Source organism: Triturus cristatus, chromosome 11 (assembly GCF_964204655.1).
Source record: "Triturus cristatus chromosome 11, aTriCri1.1, whole genome shotgun sequence".
Classification (NCBI taxonomy): domain Eukaryota; kingdom Metazoa; phylum Chordata; class Amphibia; order Caudata; family Salamandridae; genus Triturus; species Triturus cristatus.
In genome coordinates, this window is record NC_140594.1 from 365816420 (window position 1) to 365836456 (window position 20037).

Below are 20037 nucleotides of genomic sequence, written 5' to 3' on the forward strand. Positions count from 1 at the left end.
GTATTACCGTGATTACAGCCTCCATGATGGTGGAAGGAGGTGCCTTTTCGCTATTGACTCACTATCCATAACCAGAAGTCGAGGAACAAGTATATCTATGTAAGTTTTGCATAATTTGTTTGGCAATCCATCCCCTCCTGGAGCCTTGTCAATGGGAAGACTCATAAGGGCTTGCTTAATGTCCTACAATTATGGGGGAGTTTAACAACACTCGCACCTCACCGTCCAGCCAGTTCAGGTCAGTGCAACCCCATCCAAGTAGTCCAATAGTTAAATCCCATTCTGTGGACCTTAGGAGTATAGAGGAGCTCACAGTATTTTCTGAATGCTTGCAGCACTAGGACTGGATCAGATGTGACACCTATAGGCGTGCTTTCGCTTCTGGCAATCCAGGCTCCAGTTTTGCCTGGCCTGTCTCCCTTCCCAAACGTTCTCACCCAAGCCCCCATCCTAGATACAGAACCTCATGGTCTGCCTGCTCCCAGTATTCAAGCAATGTCTCTTAGAGCCGAGCCAGGGGTGCTGTATCCTTAGCTACGGTGTACTTAGTTTCTAATTGCCAAAGCTCCCTTTCTAGGTGAACAAGAGTTATTAATCAATGTAAGCACCCCAGAACTTTTAGAAATACAAATGCCCCAAATGCACACCTTGAAGGTCTCTATATGCTCATTCAAATGATAATATTCCAGTGTGGCCTCCCTCGCCTCTCTCCAGAACATCCCATCACTCAGTTCTGTGCCATGCAGCCGCCAACTGCAGAACTGCAGCAGAGGAGTGGGATCTTGTAGTGTCAATTTTACCGGAGAGTGGTCAAAGAGAGTGCAAGGTAATATGTCTACCATGTGTACCTTATGCATAAGTGTGCCAGAGATCCGTCACGTAGCACGCCGAGAGGCCATATTGTGCAGCAGGAGTAGAAAGTGTATTCAGCCATAGAGGGATGGAGTTCTCTCCAGACATCCCTCATATCCTAGAGTTGCATGATATATGAAGTCACCACCCCATATCACTGGCCACTCCTTGTATTTAGTGTAGAGTTGTATGGTATCATCGAAGAAGATGGAGTCATCCGCATTTGAAAGAATACAAAAATGTGACTAAAAAAAGTGATGGAAAGAATGTGTGAATTAAGCTCAACCAATGGGAATTACTCAGGTCTGTGTCCCAATCCATCAATATTTTGCACATCACGTCATCTCAGAACTATATGCAAATCAGTCTTGACACTGCTCCAATGGAAACAGTCCAGCCAGAACTGTCAAGCCAGATCCTCCCTGAATCAGAACACAAGCAACCCAGGACTGGTTTCACCCTAGTTAGGGGCTTATCAGATGGGTACAGCTTGGTTCCAGTGACATTGTGCACGGGACCCATTTCTGGTCATATCTGACCCACTTAGGGCAACACATAAAAGAATACAAAAAAGTGATGGAGGGAAAGGCTGAAACCGGCTGTGGGTTGCTTTTGTTCTGGTTGAAGGAGGACCTGGCTTGGCAGTTCGGGCTGGACTGTTCCCATGAGGAGCATGGTCAAGACTGATTTGCATATGCCTGGATCCAAACTGAGGTGGCATGGTGAGCAAAAGAACGATGGGTTGGAGCGATACCGAGCTATTGCCAGACGTCAGACATGTTGCAAGCAGCCTCTCATTACCTTTGGTGACATCCACATTTCAATCAATCAATCAGGTTTCTTGGAAAGCTCGACTACTCACCCGTTAGTGTCTCAAGGCACTGTGGGGGGTGGAGGTGTGCGGTTCAGTCCAAGAGCCAGGACTTGAGGTCCTTTCTGAATTTATATCGGCCCATATATATTTATTATCAAGATTCTCTGTACCTCTAAGACCCTGCTGTGGCCAGGACCCTTGCTGCAGAGTCAGACATGCTTTCTACCAGCTGAAATTTGACAGTCTTTCTGATGAGTGTAACTACGCCCCGGGAGTAGGTAGAATAGGTGGGGAAGCATCAATGTGTACCCAAGGAAGACACAAATGCACAATGGGGAGCAGTGGGTTTCCTGCATTATAGCAATATCGATCTTGTGTCCGTCCAAGTACGCAAGCACTTGACAGGCCTTACGTGGATTATTCAATCGACAAATGTTCCAGGTCAATAAACTAACCATGTGGATCCATGTGAAGGCTTATTATTCTAGCAGGGTATCAACGGAGAGTGTGTATCATGTGTGGTGAGTTAAATGCAGTCTAGTCAGAGTCCCCAATATAGAGATGACAAACACAACAAAAACCAACAACAGCATAAGAACAAATACCCTTTCTTTCCCCTGTCAACCCTAAATGTCAGCAAAAGCCCAAAATTGACCAGTCCGATGACAAAGGACCACGTATATGTAACCGTTAAACAAGAGAAGCGCGATCTACACATGGGGGCCGTTCAGCGCAGCAGAGCCGGATAACGGTGGCTTCATGAAACCACAAATGAAATAGATTATTCTACCTAAAACCATATACTGCATTGGAGAGAGCTTCTTGGCACATACATTGTGATACAAGTAACTGGCAAACATGCATGAGACAATCAGTAGGTCGCATATATATAAGAGACATATCTGGGCATACAGGTATGTTAATACCATTCCATAACGGTGAACAACAGGCCATAAAACGTCATCAGACATGGAGTACCAGTAGTTGATGTGAGCAGCGCACTAGACTTAGAGTAAAGGTTATGCATTTAGTCATTGTTGCTAAGGTGCCCTGCAGCCGGCCACCCAGGTAGAAGGGCGGGGTCGAGGGTTCTGATGTGCCCGAACCAGCAGGTGGAATGCGTTGTTCAATAAATGTGAGCGCTGGGTCTCGGTGGAAGAAGAAATTAGTTTTGCCCCAGTGTTCAATATGAAGTTTTGCTGGGAAGAGCTTAGAATATTTACCTGCTCTGGCCCAATGAATTGTTTTCACTTCCCTGAAGGACCATCTAGCCTCCTTCACTGCAGGGCTGAAGTCCAGATAGAAAGATATTTTAGAGCCTTCAAACTGCAGGTCTAAGGCGTCACAATGTAAGACTGTACCTCCCTCTCTATAGTTAAGGAGGCGTGCAATGATCGGTTGTGGGTGTTGGGCCAGCTTAGGTTTGTGTGCCAGAATAATGTGAGCCCTCTCAACATCAAATACATTTGAGGGCTTACTGCACTCAAACAGGGTAACAAAGAGATCCTCTACAAAGCATTACATTTTAGCGCCAGAGGCCACTTCAGGCCCTCCCAGAATTCGAATATTATTTCTGCATTACTTCCCATCCAAATCTTCATTTTTAGCTTTGACTGCGTTCAGTTCCAGCATAACTGTAGTTAAATTGCGGCTGAAGCCAGCTTGTGTGTCCTCCATATCTGAAATGTGAGCCTCTGCACATGTTAGGCAGGTCTCCTACTTATCAACCCACTCCTGAAATCTGTTTAATCTGGTAGTGAGCAAGTCCATATTACAATCTATAGTCTTGAGACTTTCTGCACTTCCTTAAACACGGCCAGCACAGTCACATCTGGTGTCTTGGGAGGGGCCACCGCCTATTGGTCTCCATTCGCCAGGGACCACAGTCTATCAAATTTAAGTTTGGCCTGACGATGGTCACACTTGCCCATTTTGCACCCACTTATGAATTGATAGAACGATGATGGGTTATCAATAAGGCAGTGTAGCTTTAATGTGCGCTTACTTGAGGTGACCAGATTGGGCCAGGGAGGTCACAGAGGACAGCCAGGCATGACGATGCTCCCAGGATGCTGCAAGCGATGTATGGTGACAAGACAATTGAGGCCGGTGTGCAGAGCTTGCAATGCAGATAGGATCTCGCATAACAGGTAGTGTAGCTTAGCGTAAAGTCCTGGTTTTTAACGAACAAGCGGCCAATCATTCACTCCTCTCACCACTCGAGAGCGCAGCGCTATGTTGTCTCGTGGGAGTCACACAGTTATTGCACTCCCTTCAGTGAGGTGTTACTGGTGTCAGCAGGGGCCTCAGGTCTCGGGGCAACCAGCCACGTAACAGAGGTTTAAAGCCCCAACAGACTCTGGCTCTAGCTAACCCCTGGACCCCTTACAGCAGCGGGCAGGCCACCAAGAACCAGGGGCCATGCCACTGCTGACAGACAGCGGGCCAGGGAGTGATGGGGTCCCAGCAGAGTACTGCTCGGGGAGGGCAGCAGTGGCAGTGGGGAGGCAAAGCAAGCCGCCCGACAGTGGGGAGGCCCTGGCCTCAGTCAATCATCACATTCTTAGCCCTCAGTTATAGTCATGCCAGGGCTGCCTCAACCTGCCCTTCCTTCAGGGAGCAGTCCGAGGAAGTGGAGGGAGCACAGACTCACCCCAGTCCCTGGTCTATTAATAAGCCCTCACTCACTTGTGGGCGCATCCCCCACTCAGCAGGCACCGCAGCTCAAACCAGCTATCGGGGCCAAGACCAAACCTGCCCCACAGGGCACAAGGGGCAGCAGTTCTGCTCAGTGGTTTAAGTGGGATGAATAAACTAGGGGGTCTCTCAAAGGGGCGTGACCGATGTAATTAAGGGTGTGGCTAAAAAACACTTAATCTAAAAATCTGTGCTTTGCTTAGTGTGCCACCCGACTGATATTTTGCTGCTTCTGTTAATGCATCCAGATATATAATACAATAAGTAACATTACACCTACAACAAGTCAGGACTATTGGCTTTGTCAATGGCTGTTTGTTGCATAAAGTTGTATATAATATTGCAAATGCTTCATCTCTTGTGGTAGAGATTGTGGCGTAACCCCAGAGCTGACGACTTTGGAGAAGGGGAATCACGTTTGAGTCTTGGGTCACCTCAACATCTTTTGATTCTGGGCAAATCACTTAATCTACCTGTGCATACCCCAACATTTCTTTTTAAATATATCACTGTGTAACGTGGCTGGGGCTCATGCAAAGTGCTCCAATACCATTGGGTCGAGTATGTGCTAGATAAAGCTGCAAAAACAAAAAAGTTGCATCAAAAGCAGTGAATTGCTGCAAAGTTCATATATTTTTTCCATCCTGAGGGTGAAGGCAAAAATGGAGAGCCTGATAGGGAGCCATCTCAGCACCTTCTTTTTAGAGCTGCCGGTGCTGTGTACCGGCAGGACCCGGCCCACTTAAAGCCCTGCCGGGCCCCTGAACTTCAATCATCTGCAGCGGAGATCAGTAGGCAGCAGCCAGGCGCAGCAGCTACCCAACATCAGGGCCACAACGCGACTGGCACCATGCAGACCGCTGGGATAGGCCTCACAACATTCATCTCCGCCACTCGGTCCAAACTCCTCGGCTTTAGTAGCAGGACAGGGTTTTGGACCAGCAATCGCTGTATGGATACATGTGGTGCTCAGGGAGCATATCAATGTAGCTCATGAATTTACAGAAACAGTGATGGTGCTGCTATTTGTCTCCACAGCTGCACAGGTTTCAGATTGCTATGTTGACATTTTCATAATTTCAGTGTAATTATGAGTGACATTTCAACAACTATGCGTGACACTTTCTTGCAAGCAAAATCAAGCAATGAAGATGAGGAAAACATATAAATATCAGAAATTACACCAATTTGAGCAACGAGAAACTCTAAGAAGATCTTGAAACTGGTGCAAAGCAACTGATCTTTGTTGAATGCATTGTAATCCTCTGCACTACTTTATGGTGAGTCAAAACTGCTACTAGACACAGGGGCGGCTCCTCCATGTGGGCGGAGGAGCGTCGCCCCACTGCTTTCTCGCTGTGCGAGAAGCAGAAACATAAAATGGTATTATGAATACCATTTTATGTTCTGCTTCTCGCACTGCGAGAAAGCAGAAGGGTTTGGCTGGGGGCGGGCGGGTGGGCAGTCCGGCTCCAGGCAAGGGAGGAGTGCCTTGCCCACTGTTGTGCTCCCATTTTCTCCATGCATTCTACATGCAGCCTGCACGGAGAAAACGGCCTCCCCATAGACGCATGTGCGGTCAGTGTCCCAGCCAATCACAATGCTGCCATTGCAGTGTTGTGATTGGCTTAGGGGAGGGAGGGAGGCTGCCTGCTTAGCTGCTTCCTGTGTGGAGGAGAGGATGCTGGACGACGGAGGGCCAGACCGGAGTGGGCCGCAAATGTGAGTTACATTTAAAAATTATTTATTTAAAATTAACCCCTGCGCGACTCCCGGTACCCCTATCCCCCACCCGTGAGTCATGCCATGCGCAACTGCCTAGACAACTCTCCAGCATGAGCTTTTACACCCATAAGTTATGTCTAAGCACCACCCCTCTCCCCAGCCCAGCCACAGGTGTGGCTGAACCACAAGTAACAAAAGTATCTCTGCGTCAAAAGCAAAAACCCACTGAGCTATCCACATAAAATACACTTCGGTGATGTCAAGGTACAATTTCTTTGGTGCAGGCATGTTAACCCTCTGCACTACTATATGGTGCCAGGCAGGAGCATATCGTCCTGCACCTGCAGTGCGTTATAGAAAGATGAGAGCTGGACAGATCTAATCTGACACCAGATCGGCTCAGGGAAGGCACACTGTGTCTTTCCATAAAAATACCGCATGCCCTCCTTCGCGGGCCTGCAATCTCCATGCAAGATGTATGGCTGCCCCTTCCCACCTCCCCCCATGATAGATTCATACCCATACAAAATACAAACGTGCGGAGGCAATTTAGATTGTTTGTTTTAGCTTTCAGTAATGAAATGCACGAGGGCTAGTTAAATTAGACTCCGCACACTTAGAGCTGTTATGTCTGAAATCACGCCGCACCGAAAACAATTACACCCATAATGCGCCATTATGCAGCGAGAAGCTACGGCTCTGTGCTGGAACATAGCCATCAGCCACAACTCGAATCCTTCCACACTGAATCATTTTCGACAGTGAATTCCCAAGTCAGAGAGTAATTTTGCCCGACACCCGAAAGGACGCATGTGATTTGTCTCCAGCAAGGAACACAAGGTACATGCGAGGTGCACCGAGACCAGAAAGTGAAAGGGAGGAAACCAGGGCAGCGGCCTGGCCGGGGTCTCAAAGGGCATTACTGACTCTAAATGATGATAAACAGAGCCTTGCCAAAGTACTGCCTGATCTCCCGTAGCTACTAACTATAACTTGTAGTGTAGTGTCCTGCTGGACAGACACGTTCTAGGGTTTCGCGTAGTGCTAACCCACACTATACACCCACCCATCACAGGCATCACCGGTCAGGTGACCGTGCAAATAAATGGGGCCTGGCGCACGTGCCCTGGGCCAGTTCCAGTATTTTACTACAGTGTCCGCGTGGTCATTTCATCCAGCATGTGGGCCTAGGGCCCAAGATACCACAAGGAGGTAGCCTAACGACTAGGGCGGTCAACCTCAAATCTGGGGAACTGGGTTCGAGTCTCGTCAAGGACGCACAACATCCTGTGATTCTGGACAAATCACGTAATCTCCCCGTGCCGAACAAAAATGAATATGTCCTTGTGTAATGCTACTGGGTCTTGTGTAAAGCGCTCTGATACCCAATACTTTCGGGTCAAGTTTGCGCTATATAAAACTCTGTGCATTTTTATTTTTAAAAACAGCAACAGTTTTATTCCGCTTTGGGGGAAATCTTCTGACCTGACACTTTTTTAACCTTTATCTGACCATTTCTGTCTCTAAGTTTTTTCCAACTCGGCGATGCAGCGAGCGCAAGGTAAATAGTTTTATTTATCTATTTACTTACTTTACCCCTGGCAGTCATGCGTCCAACTCCACTACCCCTCCCCCCACTCTGCCCTGCCCCGCCGCACTCCCTCTGCGAGCCGCCACTGTGTGAGTGCTGTTAGCAAAGTCAAGACTTTAAAGAACAAGCGTCTGTAAGTCCTGCCAGGTATAGAAATACATTTTTGACTGCTGTATAGTACTTGGATGGAGAGCTGCAGGGATGTGCCTGTGAGGTTTACGAGGTCGCCACTGTGCCTGCTTCCCGTAGAACATGTGCATTCCACAATTGGTGGACCTCCATTTATTGTGCAACTTCCAGGGTTATTTCTTGCGCCTGTTCATCTTGATAGTAGCCCCACTCTATTACCTGCCCAAATGTGTTTGCACTCGTGGAGTGTGGGTGTTCTTGTATTGTAGTTGTAGTTTACAGGATCTGATGGCATGAGTTCGGCGAAATGGCCCTTAACAGGGATGATGGTGGCATAGATCGCCATCTCGGACTGATAAACAAACCTCAGACTGTTTGAGGCTGTTAGTCCTAACCTTCCCATAACCACATCCACCTGTCATTGATCTGGTGTTTTTTTCCCCACTCTTTCTTGACCACTGTCGTCTTCCTTGGCCCAGAATGGGTCCCGAGGCTGGTTATGTGACCCATTTGGCCAACCCACAAGCCCACACCAGTGACCCTTCACTAGCTGCTGTCTGGTACCTGAATGCAGATCTGTGGGTGTTCCCGTGAAGGTCTGATCACACCTACTTCGTGTGGATGCGGAACATTGCACAAAGGAGGCCGCACCAAACATTCATCAATCTCCAGGTGTATTTTAGGCTTCCTGCTTTGATACCGGCACCACATTACTGCCCAGTTTCCCCCCAACGTTTACTGTAACTGAGCTAAACCTTGTCCATAGCTGACAAGTTTTCAGATTGCAGATGTGTGATATTTCTATGGTTTCAGTTTACATTCGAGTGACATTCATGGACCAAATGCTTAGAGTGACACTTTCTAGTGAATAAAACCAAGCAATAAAGTGCATGCAGAGATAAATATCAGAAATGACACTCTTTTGAGCAACAAGAAGCTTCAATAAAAAAAGGTCTTGGAACTGCTGCAAGGCAACTGGAATGGAATGTCACTAATCTACTGCCCATTGTCCAAAACACACTGGCTGGACCATGCTACCCAGTGTCTTGCCAATGGTGAAGAGCATCACCAACGCCACTGGTTTATTTTGCATGTGGGGGGGGGCAACATTGTATTAACCAGAACCTTGCATAGATTCTCCAAGCTTATACTACACCGAGGGTTATGCATTTTCATTATTACATGTTTGAACATGATTAAAGGAGGCAACCTTCTTCAATTTCTTTCATGTCTGTCTGTATGCAGTAGTGTTTGTTGTGTTACATAAAAACCTGCTGTTAGCACCTGTTAGTTTAAGATCGGGCGGTGCTAAAGGTTTCATAAACTTTCATGGGCATGCCTCTTTCACTTTCCTAACTACTGTATGTGTAATTGTTGCAACAAGTGGTGACTGTGGTTTGAAGCAAATTGGTAGCTCTGCATTTTGCTAAATGTTCTGTTGAGTTTAGATTTTTCGGGTGTGTTGGGACAACAATGATGTGGTGGCACTTAAACAATGTATTCCAATTTTCGTCACTTGGCAATATTTTGATTTGTAGATTTATCCGGTCCCTAATTGCTTATTAAAAAATTGCAGGGGCAAAACATTTTTCTTAGGGGTTGGTCACTGGCACTATTAAATGCTGGGGTTGACAAATACCTAGACTGCAAAGTCTTGTTTCCACTTCATGGTTTCTGGTCACCTCTTCTCAACTCTATAAAACGGTGTGATCTTGGTCAAATGACGTTCTTTTCCATGTGTACTCTTTGCATAACAGACTTTGGAGAGCGAGCATATATCCCGTGGAGATTATATAGAATATTGGACATTCAGCTTAGAGATTTTGGTGCAATATTATCGTTAATATAGTGTAGAAACAGCCACCAATGCACACGCTGTATGAAACACCACTCTGCTCTATGCAATGCAACTCCGCCTTATACAACGACATGCCACTCCACACAACTGCACTCCACTATATGCCATGCCACTATAATACACTCAACGCAACGCCACTCCACACAATTCCACTCAGCTTCACGCAAGGCCACTCTGTTCCATGCAATGCCACTCCGCTCTGCGCAATACCACTCTGCTTTACGCAATGCTGCTCCGCGCAACTGCACTCCACTTTATGCCACGCCACTCCATACAATTGCACCCCACTCTACTCTATGCAGTGCCACTCCACGCAACTGCACACCACTCAATGCCACACCATGCCACTCTACAACATGCAACTCTACGCAACGCAACACCACTCCATACAACACCACTCCACTCTTTGCGACACCACTCCACTCTACACATCGCCACTCCACGCAACTGCACTCCACTCTATGCCATGCCAATCTCCACCACGCCACTCTGGGCAACGCCACTCTATGCAACGCCACTCCACTCTACACCAATCCACTCTACGCCACTTCATAAAACTACACTCTACTCAACTTTAGAACACTTGACTTCATGCCCCTTTACACCAATAACTTTTACCCTTATTGAATAGCAGCTACTCTAGTTTGCACAACCACCAATATTATTAATCTGTCGAGTCCATAGTCTAAATTTAACTCAAGCAAGATTACGAATGCCTAGTGCTGCCTTTGTTGAGCTGGATAGAATGCCCCCCGATTAACCAGCTAATATTTGTAGGCTGTGCATTCAGATGCTTTGAGTGTACTGTGCACGTTGACATCATTGCCTACATCTGGTGCCCACTGCAGTGCTTGTCACAGGTCATGCATAAGGGGTGCAGCATAATTTCTTTTTTGTCCCAGAAAGACTGTGCTGGTGTGGCCATCTGAGCTGAGGTGCCTCACTCAGACTCAGAGGCACATCCTCGTCAAAAGGGACATGTTTATGAGCTCTTTACAAAGTAACTTCATCAATGGCCAGTACACATGCTCCGGGGTTGGAAGCACCACTTCAGCATCACTTAGCACCAGTGCAGCTCTACCTGAGCACCACCTCAACATCACTCAGCACCAGCACAGCACCACCTCAGTACCAGTGCATCAGTGCAACACTACCTCAGCACCAACTTAGCATCATCTCAGCATCAGTACAGCACCACTTAAGCAACACTCAGCAACACCTCACCATTACTCAACAAAAGAACAGCACCATTTTAGCACCTAGCACCACCTGAGCACCACCGCAGCATCAGCACCGCACCACCTCAGCACCAGTGCAACACAATCTCAGCACCAACTCAGCACAACTGCGGCACCACCTCAGCATCAGCACAGCACCACTTCAGCACAAATCAACGTCACTCAGCGCCACCTGAGCAGCACCACCTGGGCATCACACAGCAGCACCTGAGCACCACCACAACACCAGCACAACACCACCTCAGCATCAATAAGCCCCAGCACAGCCAAACCTCAGCACCAGTACAGCACCACCTCTTGCTCGCTCTCAAGCACATACACACACACAATTTCTTGTTCTCTCTCTCTAGCTCTCGCTCTCTCTCACTTTCTCTCTCTCCCTATCTCTCTCTCTGTCTCATTTCTTTCTCTGTCACCCTGTGTCCTTCCTCTGGGTATCATTATTTCTATTCTATTGCCCCCTCTCATACTAACTCAGTCTGTTTTTCTCACCTGTTTATTTCTTCCCCATACACACAACCTCTTGCCTCAGTGTTTCATTCTCAATATCTGGCCTCAGCGCTTCTATATATATTATTTTTACAGATTTCAGACTCCATTTACACAGTCTCTAATGTGTGCCATTGCCATAAGTGCTTTTTACAACAATCGGTTTACCTCTGACACCATTGATCACACATTGTTTTATCAGCTAGTCTGTTTAATGACTGCGATTAGAAACAATTTTTTCACTTGCTTAATCAATTTATATTGAACGAACACTACTTCATCTCGCGTTGCACATTATAAATACAAAATACAGTGATAGATATTTACATTTGTACAGTGACTTTTTGGCATATCCAACATAACATTGCAATGAATTTGAAAACAATCGAAAAGTCAATTTTTTGTGTCAAACAATCAGAAAGTCAATTTAATCATTTGTCCGATATAGGGTTGTCTTTAAGAACTTTAGCTGGTTGGCTCCTATAGTTCTTGCTATAATTGCGGTCCTGGGCAGAGTCAAGTTCAAAGCTAGGTGGTTTTAAACGAGCAGACTTAATTGATTTAATGTGTGTGCTCGGGTGGGCGTTGTTTTAAATTCGTCTCCCCCACTAATAATTATGATCTCTGCTTTTTTGCCAACGCGTTTCGACCTTTGACATTGGACCTATATCATAATTGTAAGGTCGTCTTCAGGGCTGGTGTTTGGTTGGGATCGGACTTCTATCTCTGCAAGGACAAAAAATATGTCTGTTTTAATTTTGATGCGGAATAGGGGTGTTGTGGAAGCAGTGGTTTTGTGTTAACTTACGCTCATCTACGGGTGTGGAGACTTTTCTTCTTTCTCTGCAATAAATAAATGCATTATAAGTGTGGTGGCACTCTTGGTTGTCTGATGATTATTAAGTGTGTGTCGTAATACGTATCCTACCTTGCCGTTCTGTTTGTGGACTGCCGGCTCGTGAGGTTAACTTGTGTTTTCAAGTCCGACTGGTTTCTCTCTGGGGGGCGAGAAATAAAAAAGTTGCTAAATTCTACCTGGCACTAGCGCTATTGCCATTGGAGCATCGGTATAGCTGTGGTCAATTAATCGCTGCCTCCTTTTTGTGATTATTTCTACGCTGCTGCGGCTGCCCTCGTATTTGGGTCCATTTCTTTTACTATATCGTAATGCTATTTATGCGAAGCTTTCGATGGTTATGCGTGCCTTGAAGGCAATATTTGCGCCTTCGATGCTTAATCAGACTGCTTGCATATGGTTTAAATCGCCCTCATTTTGTGATTATTTCTACGCTGATGCGGCTGCCCTCGTATTTGGGTCCATTTGTTTTACTATATCGTAATGCTATTTATGCGAAGATTGCGATGGTTATGCGTGCCTTGAATGCAATATTTGCGCTTTCGATGCTTAATCATACTGCTTGCATATGGTTTAAATCGCCCTCATTAGAGAAGTTTTATCCCGTCTCCGGAGGTTTTTTTTGTTCCGGCTTGACGCGTCTACTTTAATAGTATTTGAATGTCCCTAAATAGTACTTTCTAGTTCGTACCTTTATTAGAGTTGAATTTCTTCTTGACTTGTTGGAGACTGCGTCGTTGCTTCCGCGTCCTCGGCTCTTCTCACGTTTCCGGCATGTTCAGGGTGCTTGTAAAACGTTCTTTGCGATTGGTTGATCTATATCGAGGTTCCGGCGTGATTACGCAGGACGTGGTCATAGTTACGGAGTTGTTGTTGTAATGGAAAAAAATTTTTTTTTAGAATAAAACTTTATTTTCCGGCTGCAAGTTCTAGATTTATTGTACTTTAGAGGGAGAAAAACATTCCTGATTTTAATTGAACTATCTTTATGATGTCCTTATTTAGTATCTCTTTTTCTCCTTTGGTGTCTTATGCCACGATGGGGTCGGTATATTCGATATTTTCTTCTGTTGTTTTTACCCTTCCTGGAGGTCAGAGACGTGTTTGATTTTTGATTTTCAACTGTCCTTTTGTCAACTGTGTTCGGCGAGGATCTAGTCTCTTTAAACTCTAACGTGCTTTACCTTTTGATGACGAACGATTTTATTGCGGATTTGTCTCGGGGAGATCCCAGTTTTGGTATAACTCAGCAGCTTTTTTTATGAGGGTTCTTCTGAAGTGTTGGTAAGAATGTATCAGATTTGTTGGTGGGTCCAAGAGTACGAGTGTATCCTGCACACTTAATTAATGTTAAAGACTGCCATAAGTGCAGTCTGCCCTCGGAATCTGGCATCTGTTGATTCACCCCTAGTATACGTCCACTGCTCGTGTTGTAATTCAGGTACTATTATCCAACCTCCACCCTCCCATTGTTTATATCCCCCCCATAAACAAACAAAAAACAGCTAATACAAACAAACATTAGAACAGGCAGAAAGAAGTTGTCAGCATTGCAAGGACAAAAAAAACCTCCAGGATGTTAAGCAAAACTTTGTCTGCAGTGCGCCTCCCGATCTGTGGGTGTGTGCAGAAGTTATGGATAATGTGCTGCATGGCTAAACACTTATAAGGTCCCAAAGGCAACCACGTAGATAAAATACATTATCATTACAATGCCAATAGCTCAAACTCTCCCAAATGCATGACCTATTGCATTACAAATGCTTGTTTTCATAGTGGGAATGTAATCATGGCATTGCCTCCTCATCCCTCCCTGAAATACTTTCTGCTTTTGATGTCAACCAGGAGGTGGAGGGGGAAAGCTGGGGCTCAGGCATGGGGCGTCAACATCCAGAGTCCTTCATGCCTAGTGATTACTGATGACTACTCTCTTAAGCAAGCTGTGGCAAAGCCAATAGGTGGCGCCTTTGGAAGCTATTGTCTCAAATAATGTGCAGCATGGCTAAAACAAAAAGTTACGAACATGTGGTAGTTATGTCATTTGCACATACAAAATAATGCAAGCACTTTTTTTTATTGACCAAGTTGAATAAGCAAATAAAAAAATGAGTAGTATGAAAACTTTTCTTGACGTGCTAATGGGGAGTGAGCAACACGGAGAGCTCAGGGATGGAAAAGCATCACAAAGGACGTGGGCGGGAAAAGCATTGCACAGGATGCAGGTGGAGGAACAACACTGAGGGCGAGTGTGGGGTTAACAACACTGAGGGCACGGGTGGTGGGAAGCAACACAGAGGGCATGGGTTGGGGGAAGCACCACAGAGGGCAGGAGGACAGAAGAAACATGGAAGGAGGGAGTGAGGGGAGAAGCACATGTGAAAGAGAGCAACATGGAGCGGCAGAGGGAGAAGCACACAGGAAAGGAAGCAACACGGAAGGCAGAAGTATACGAGTGTGGGTGCAATATGGGGATGGGGGTTGGGAGAAGCACACAGGTGACACAGAGCAACATGGAGTGTGGACAGGGGAGAGAAATACACAAGGGAGACAAAGAAAAAAGTCATGCTTGAAAATCAAGCACTGGAAGGACACAAGTAATGCATCCATGCTCCATGGGAAGACAAAGGCCCTTGCCTTGCCGTTTCTACGTTTCTAGTGAGGCCGGCAGTAAACACAGAAGATGACCGCAGGAGCATATGTAGTGAATACATATTCACTACGTATGCTCCTGCGGCCATCTTCTGTGTTTACTGCCGGCCTCTGTGGCGTCACAACACCGTCGGAAAGCTTCCCAAAAGGCCCTTTAAAAGTCAGTTGTAAGCGCTTTCACAGTTGACTTTTAAAGGGCCTTTTGGGAAGCTTCCTGTTTGGACAGAGTCAGATAGGGGCAGAGACAGATAGAGACAGAGACAGAAAAAGATAGAGACAGATAGAGACAGACAGAGATAGAGTCAGGGACAGAGAGACACACAGACAGACAGAGACAGATAGAGCCGAATACAGATAGAGACAGATAGACATAGAGACAGAGAGGGACAGGGACAGACAGAGACAGATAGAGACAAATACAGATAGAGACAGTTGAGACAGAGACAGCTAGAGACAAAGACAGGTAGAGATAGAAACAGAAACAGAAATAGAGACAGAGACAGATGAAGACAGACACAAAGATAGAGAGAGTGAGATAAATAGATAGAGAGAGAGAGAGAGAGAGAGGGAGAGAGGGATAAAAAAGATAGAGGGATTGAGAGAGATAGATAGAGAGAGAGAGAGAGAGAGAGAGAGAGTTAGAGATAGAGATAGCGAGAGATAGATAGATAGAGAGAGAGATAGCGAGCGATAGAGAGAGAGCGAGAGGGAGATGAAGAGAGTTAGATAAAGAGAGAGCGATAAAGAGATAGATAGATACATAGATAGATAGAGCGATAGATAGATAGATAGATAGATAGATAGATAGATAGATAGATAGATAGATAGATAGATAGATAGATAGATAGATAGATAGATAGATAGATAGATAGATAGATAGATGTGTGTATGCCGGGTCTAGTGGCTCAGTGGACTAATGCGTCCGCTGTAGGGGACTATGTTCAACCTCTTGGTCACAGTTTATTTTTTTCTGCTCTAGCCCCGCCCCCACCAGTGCGGCCCTCGTCCACAAAGCACACTGTAAATTTGGCCCCCAAGAGAAAGTTTGTGAGTAACCATGCTCTAGGGGTAGGTAAAGCTTAAAGCACAATTCTAGCCAATTGATTAATACCTCTATTCTGAGTAGGGCTTATTTTTGATGCGCCAGAGGCTGGTCTGAAACCCCTCAACTCTTGTGACAGTAGCTTGTGGTAGAACTATTGTACAGCCTGTAAAACTAAAAGACTATAGTGAGAGGTAAATGTGCCTTGTATTGTTGATATGTATTAAGTGCTTATGTGAGTACTCCTGGAATATGATGCACCATGTAATTTATAATATGGGCATATGCTTTCCTTATGTTATTCATCATGTTCTGCTAATTATTTTGTGCTAAGTTTTAAGGGGAGAGAAGTGTGGTATGGTCAATCTTGGCATCGGGAGTAGGGAGCTGGGGTTCTGGAATGTTGGTGTAAATTGGTAATTAATCCCTGAATGGGACCTGGAGAAGGCCCGCTTACCTAGTGGCAATAAACTTACTTACAAGTACATGGTATCCTGGATTCTTTACATAGGCCTCTCAGATCTTCATAATATGGGTAACAATGACTTTGTGAAGTATTCCAGACTGACTAGAAGAAAGCTTGAGACAGAGAGGAGCCAATGAATGAGCAAATATGAAGAGTGAAGTACTGGCATTGAGACGTATCAGGGATGATACGAAGAGAGAGAAGCCAACGATTGATGGATCCTCTAGCGTGCACTTTCTACACCCAGATATACTGGAGGTGATGCCATTAATTGATGTCGCATGGAAGGTGATCTGCTGCACGTTCAGACGTCCCAAGAATCATGCATTGATGTGGGGATGAATGATTTGGCTGGGATAGTGAACCATCTCTGCTGCAATCTAGATAATTACCAATCAAGGATATATAATCTTAACAGGCTTAGATAGGATCTCTTCAGGTAAAAAAGAATGAAAGGACAAAGACTGAAATCCTCAGAATTGGCCTCTGTGGAATGTATCAATGGGCTTTCTACAAAGAAATCTATGGGTATAGAAGCGGCCTCGGTGCTGATAATTCTTAGCTCCCATGTTTCCATATACCTAAACCACCCTGTGCTGCTAATTTGTTGTATATATTTGTAGATTTATATAGTGCGGCTTGTCACCCGTGAGGGTATCCAGGCGCAGTCCATGGGCATGGGGAGATAAAGTGATTTGCCCAGAATCACAGGATTTTGGGCCAACAGAGAGAATCAAACCCAGTTCCCCAGGTCCCGAGTCGGCTACTCTGGCCACTGTGCCACATCCTCTCCTACAGAGGGAGAGTTTAACTAGGACTCTGGAGGCTAGGCTATGGCAGTTTAGTTGGTCTGGGAGGAGCTGGCTGTTCTGTTCCTGGACTTCTCTTTTTAATGAAGCAGCACACCCATGCTTTGCAAAGGGGCTTTGGTTCCTAGCCTGCAGCTGGACATCCCACCAATATGGAAGAATGGGCACAAAAGTCTAGAGCGCAAGAGCCACTTGTACTTTACTTGCAACTAGACTGGATCACATGCTAAAATATCAAACTCACAACTATTCACCTTCAAAAGTTATTGACTGCAGAATAGCAGCTACCACTATATAGGTGAATATAGATTTACTATTAACTCCATCTCTGTGTACCTTGAAGATATGTACATTGTGAACAAAAGAAGAGGTAAAGGACTCAAAGATCACTCATGAACTAGGACATGTTTATAGTGGCTTGTTTCAAGGCTTTTCATCAAATGATATTTATAGAACGATGCTGTGGCATACCTACATTTCGGATTCACCTTATACACAAGTGTTCTCACGGACTTGAAGATAATTTATTTCTCTAAACAATGCCCTTCTTTCCTCTTTCTAGTATGAATTTCTGCCCTACCACTATCAGTTTCTTCTCGTTACGGCAGTCGTGATCATCACCGTGGTGGAGGGCTTGCGGCTCTACCTCGGATACCTTGGAAACTTACAAGAAAAGGTGAGTTGAGGGTTCAAATTGTAATTTCTCCAAAGTAAAAGTTAATCTCATTTCACTGAACCTCTTTGGGATAGAGCAGGGGCATAAAGTTTTTTTTTGTTTTTTTTAAAGCAGTGAGTAGTAAGTTAAAATCTTGTACCACCTCTCAAAAATGAAATCTCAAATAATTAATATGACAGTGAAATAAGAGATGAACCTCCTCAGAATCTCCATTTGTTACCTGCTGCAGGAGCAGAACTCACAAGATTTCGGGGTCCATATTCGAGCATCTTATCTAGTCCTGTGTTCTGTGGTCTCTGTCGCCATGTGTTTATAAAAGGATATACAGAATTATAAATGCCTACATGCAATGAATGTAAAAAGAAACTGGTGTGGGTAACGTGAGAGCTTTGCGCACTCATTCCTCACCAGTGCTAACCCTCCTGCACAGAACTTACAGAGTCCGGGTTAGAAATGTGTGGATCCGTGTCTCAGTGGGGCTGGCGGCAGACCCTGATGGGATTATCTGGTGAGATTGAACCAGTCATTTATTAGTAGGTCCACTAGAATTATGCAATTAAAATACAAAACATGCAGCAAAATGCAGCACTTTCTGTGGCTGTATTATTTCAGTACTTTAATATTTTAAAAGACAGTGACACAAGGTAGATCACTTTCCATTTTTCTTAAGAAAGAAAAGTATACATATTCACAAAATCCAATGTAAGATGTTATTCAATACCAAATATTGATATTGTCTTGTATGGAATCTCAAAAACACAATTTTATTCACACTGTCCATTCCAACTCCCTGAGTAAAATAGTTTTGTAAAACATTCTATGTTGAGCAGAAAATGATACTGCTTTTGCACACTCAATATGATAAAACATGATTGTTGGAACTGGCACCTTCTGGTTGACTGAGTCGATGCCGCCACCAGGCAGAACCTACCACTCCCATCAGGGGCGGCTGATTACACATTGTATAACCTTCACTCACCCTTGGGTAGCTTGGCACTGAGCAGTCAGGCTTATCACTTAGGCAATGTGTAAAGCATTGGCACAGCACTTACTCATGATAAATACGCTGAGTGTAACAAAACAGACTTCACATGTGATGTATGTAAATAACGTTTGTATTCAACACACACAATAATCAACACAACACGAACATCATGTATTTTGGGGCATAAATCACACTTGGAAATATTACTAGTCCCAACCGTGTTTAAACGAAATCAATAGTATTCACACCTGGGACAGAGCCTATTTCAAACCCCCAGCACCCCTATGCAGTGCGACACGTTGTCAACCCCAGGCCCACCCAAGCAATTCTTATAATTCAATACCACACAGTTAGAGGGTGCACCCTATGTAACATCGATATCAGAAATATGTACATACAAATAATTGTAACACTTTTAGCAGCACTGCTAGCCGAGTGTGTGTGTATAAAACCAATGTCAAACATAGTGCTCTTCTGGCAAGAAATCAACATGTAAAGCAACACCGCCGGCCATTGTCGTAACTCACATGTGGTCCGTAGACTGTCACTCCAACACATACACTCACTCCACACAATACGCGGTGCAACGATAGCAGGCAGGTCCGTACAGAAGGCTCTTGCACACATATGCACTCAGCACCCTAATGCGGTGCAACTGATAACCAGCAGGTCAATTGAGAACACACTGCAGACCCCGTGGCTCAAGCCTCTTCCACTCTCCAACTCACCCCGACTATCCTACAGCCACATATTGGAGATAACCTGTCCTTCCCCGGACAATAGGCTGCATGCAGCAAACGTCACACTTAGTCAGTGTCCCAGGGAAACAGGTCGGGGTAGGTAGCAAGACTAATTAGGAGGCAGCCGTCAAATGGAGGTTGACCACCCCTCAGGAACTTCACCCACAGGATGCAGAGCAGAAGTGGGCTGAGGGCAATAGTCGATCACTCAAAAGCGTTACACAAGGGCCTTCTGGCACCAGCCCAGTTCTGCGAAACCTAGGGGGATCACGCAGTCTCTTGACCTGCTTACTATCATTCTCGGAAGCGTTCCCCCAGCCCAGTCAATCACTCTCATTGCCCAGGCCCGAGCCGGGCAATGCTACCTGGCAACACGAGGTTGAAGGGGGTGGGGGGGGCAGGTGAGGAGAGGAGAGGGCAG

The 20037-nt window shown here is 45.5% G+C and overlaps 1 protein-coding gene across 1 annotated transcript in view; it reads left to right on the forward strand.

Moving 5' to 3' along the window:
• Positions 1-20037, forward strand: part of LOC146784192 (transmembrane protein 17B-like) — a 351918-nt gene that overhangs the window by 315896 nt on the left and 15985 nt on the right. Inside the window, exon 3 of the mRNA XM_085632822.1 lies at positions 17778-17891. Coding sequence (XP_085488948.1) covers positions 17778-17891 — 114 coding nt within the window. The remainder of the gene's footprint in view (positions 1-17777; positions 17892-20037) is intronic.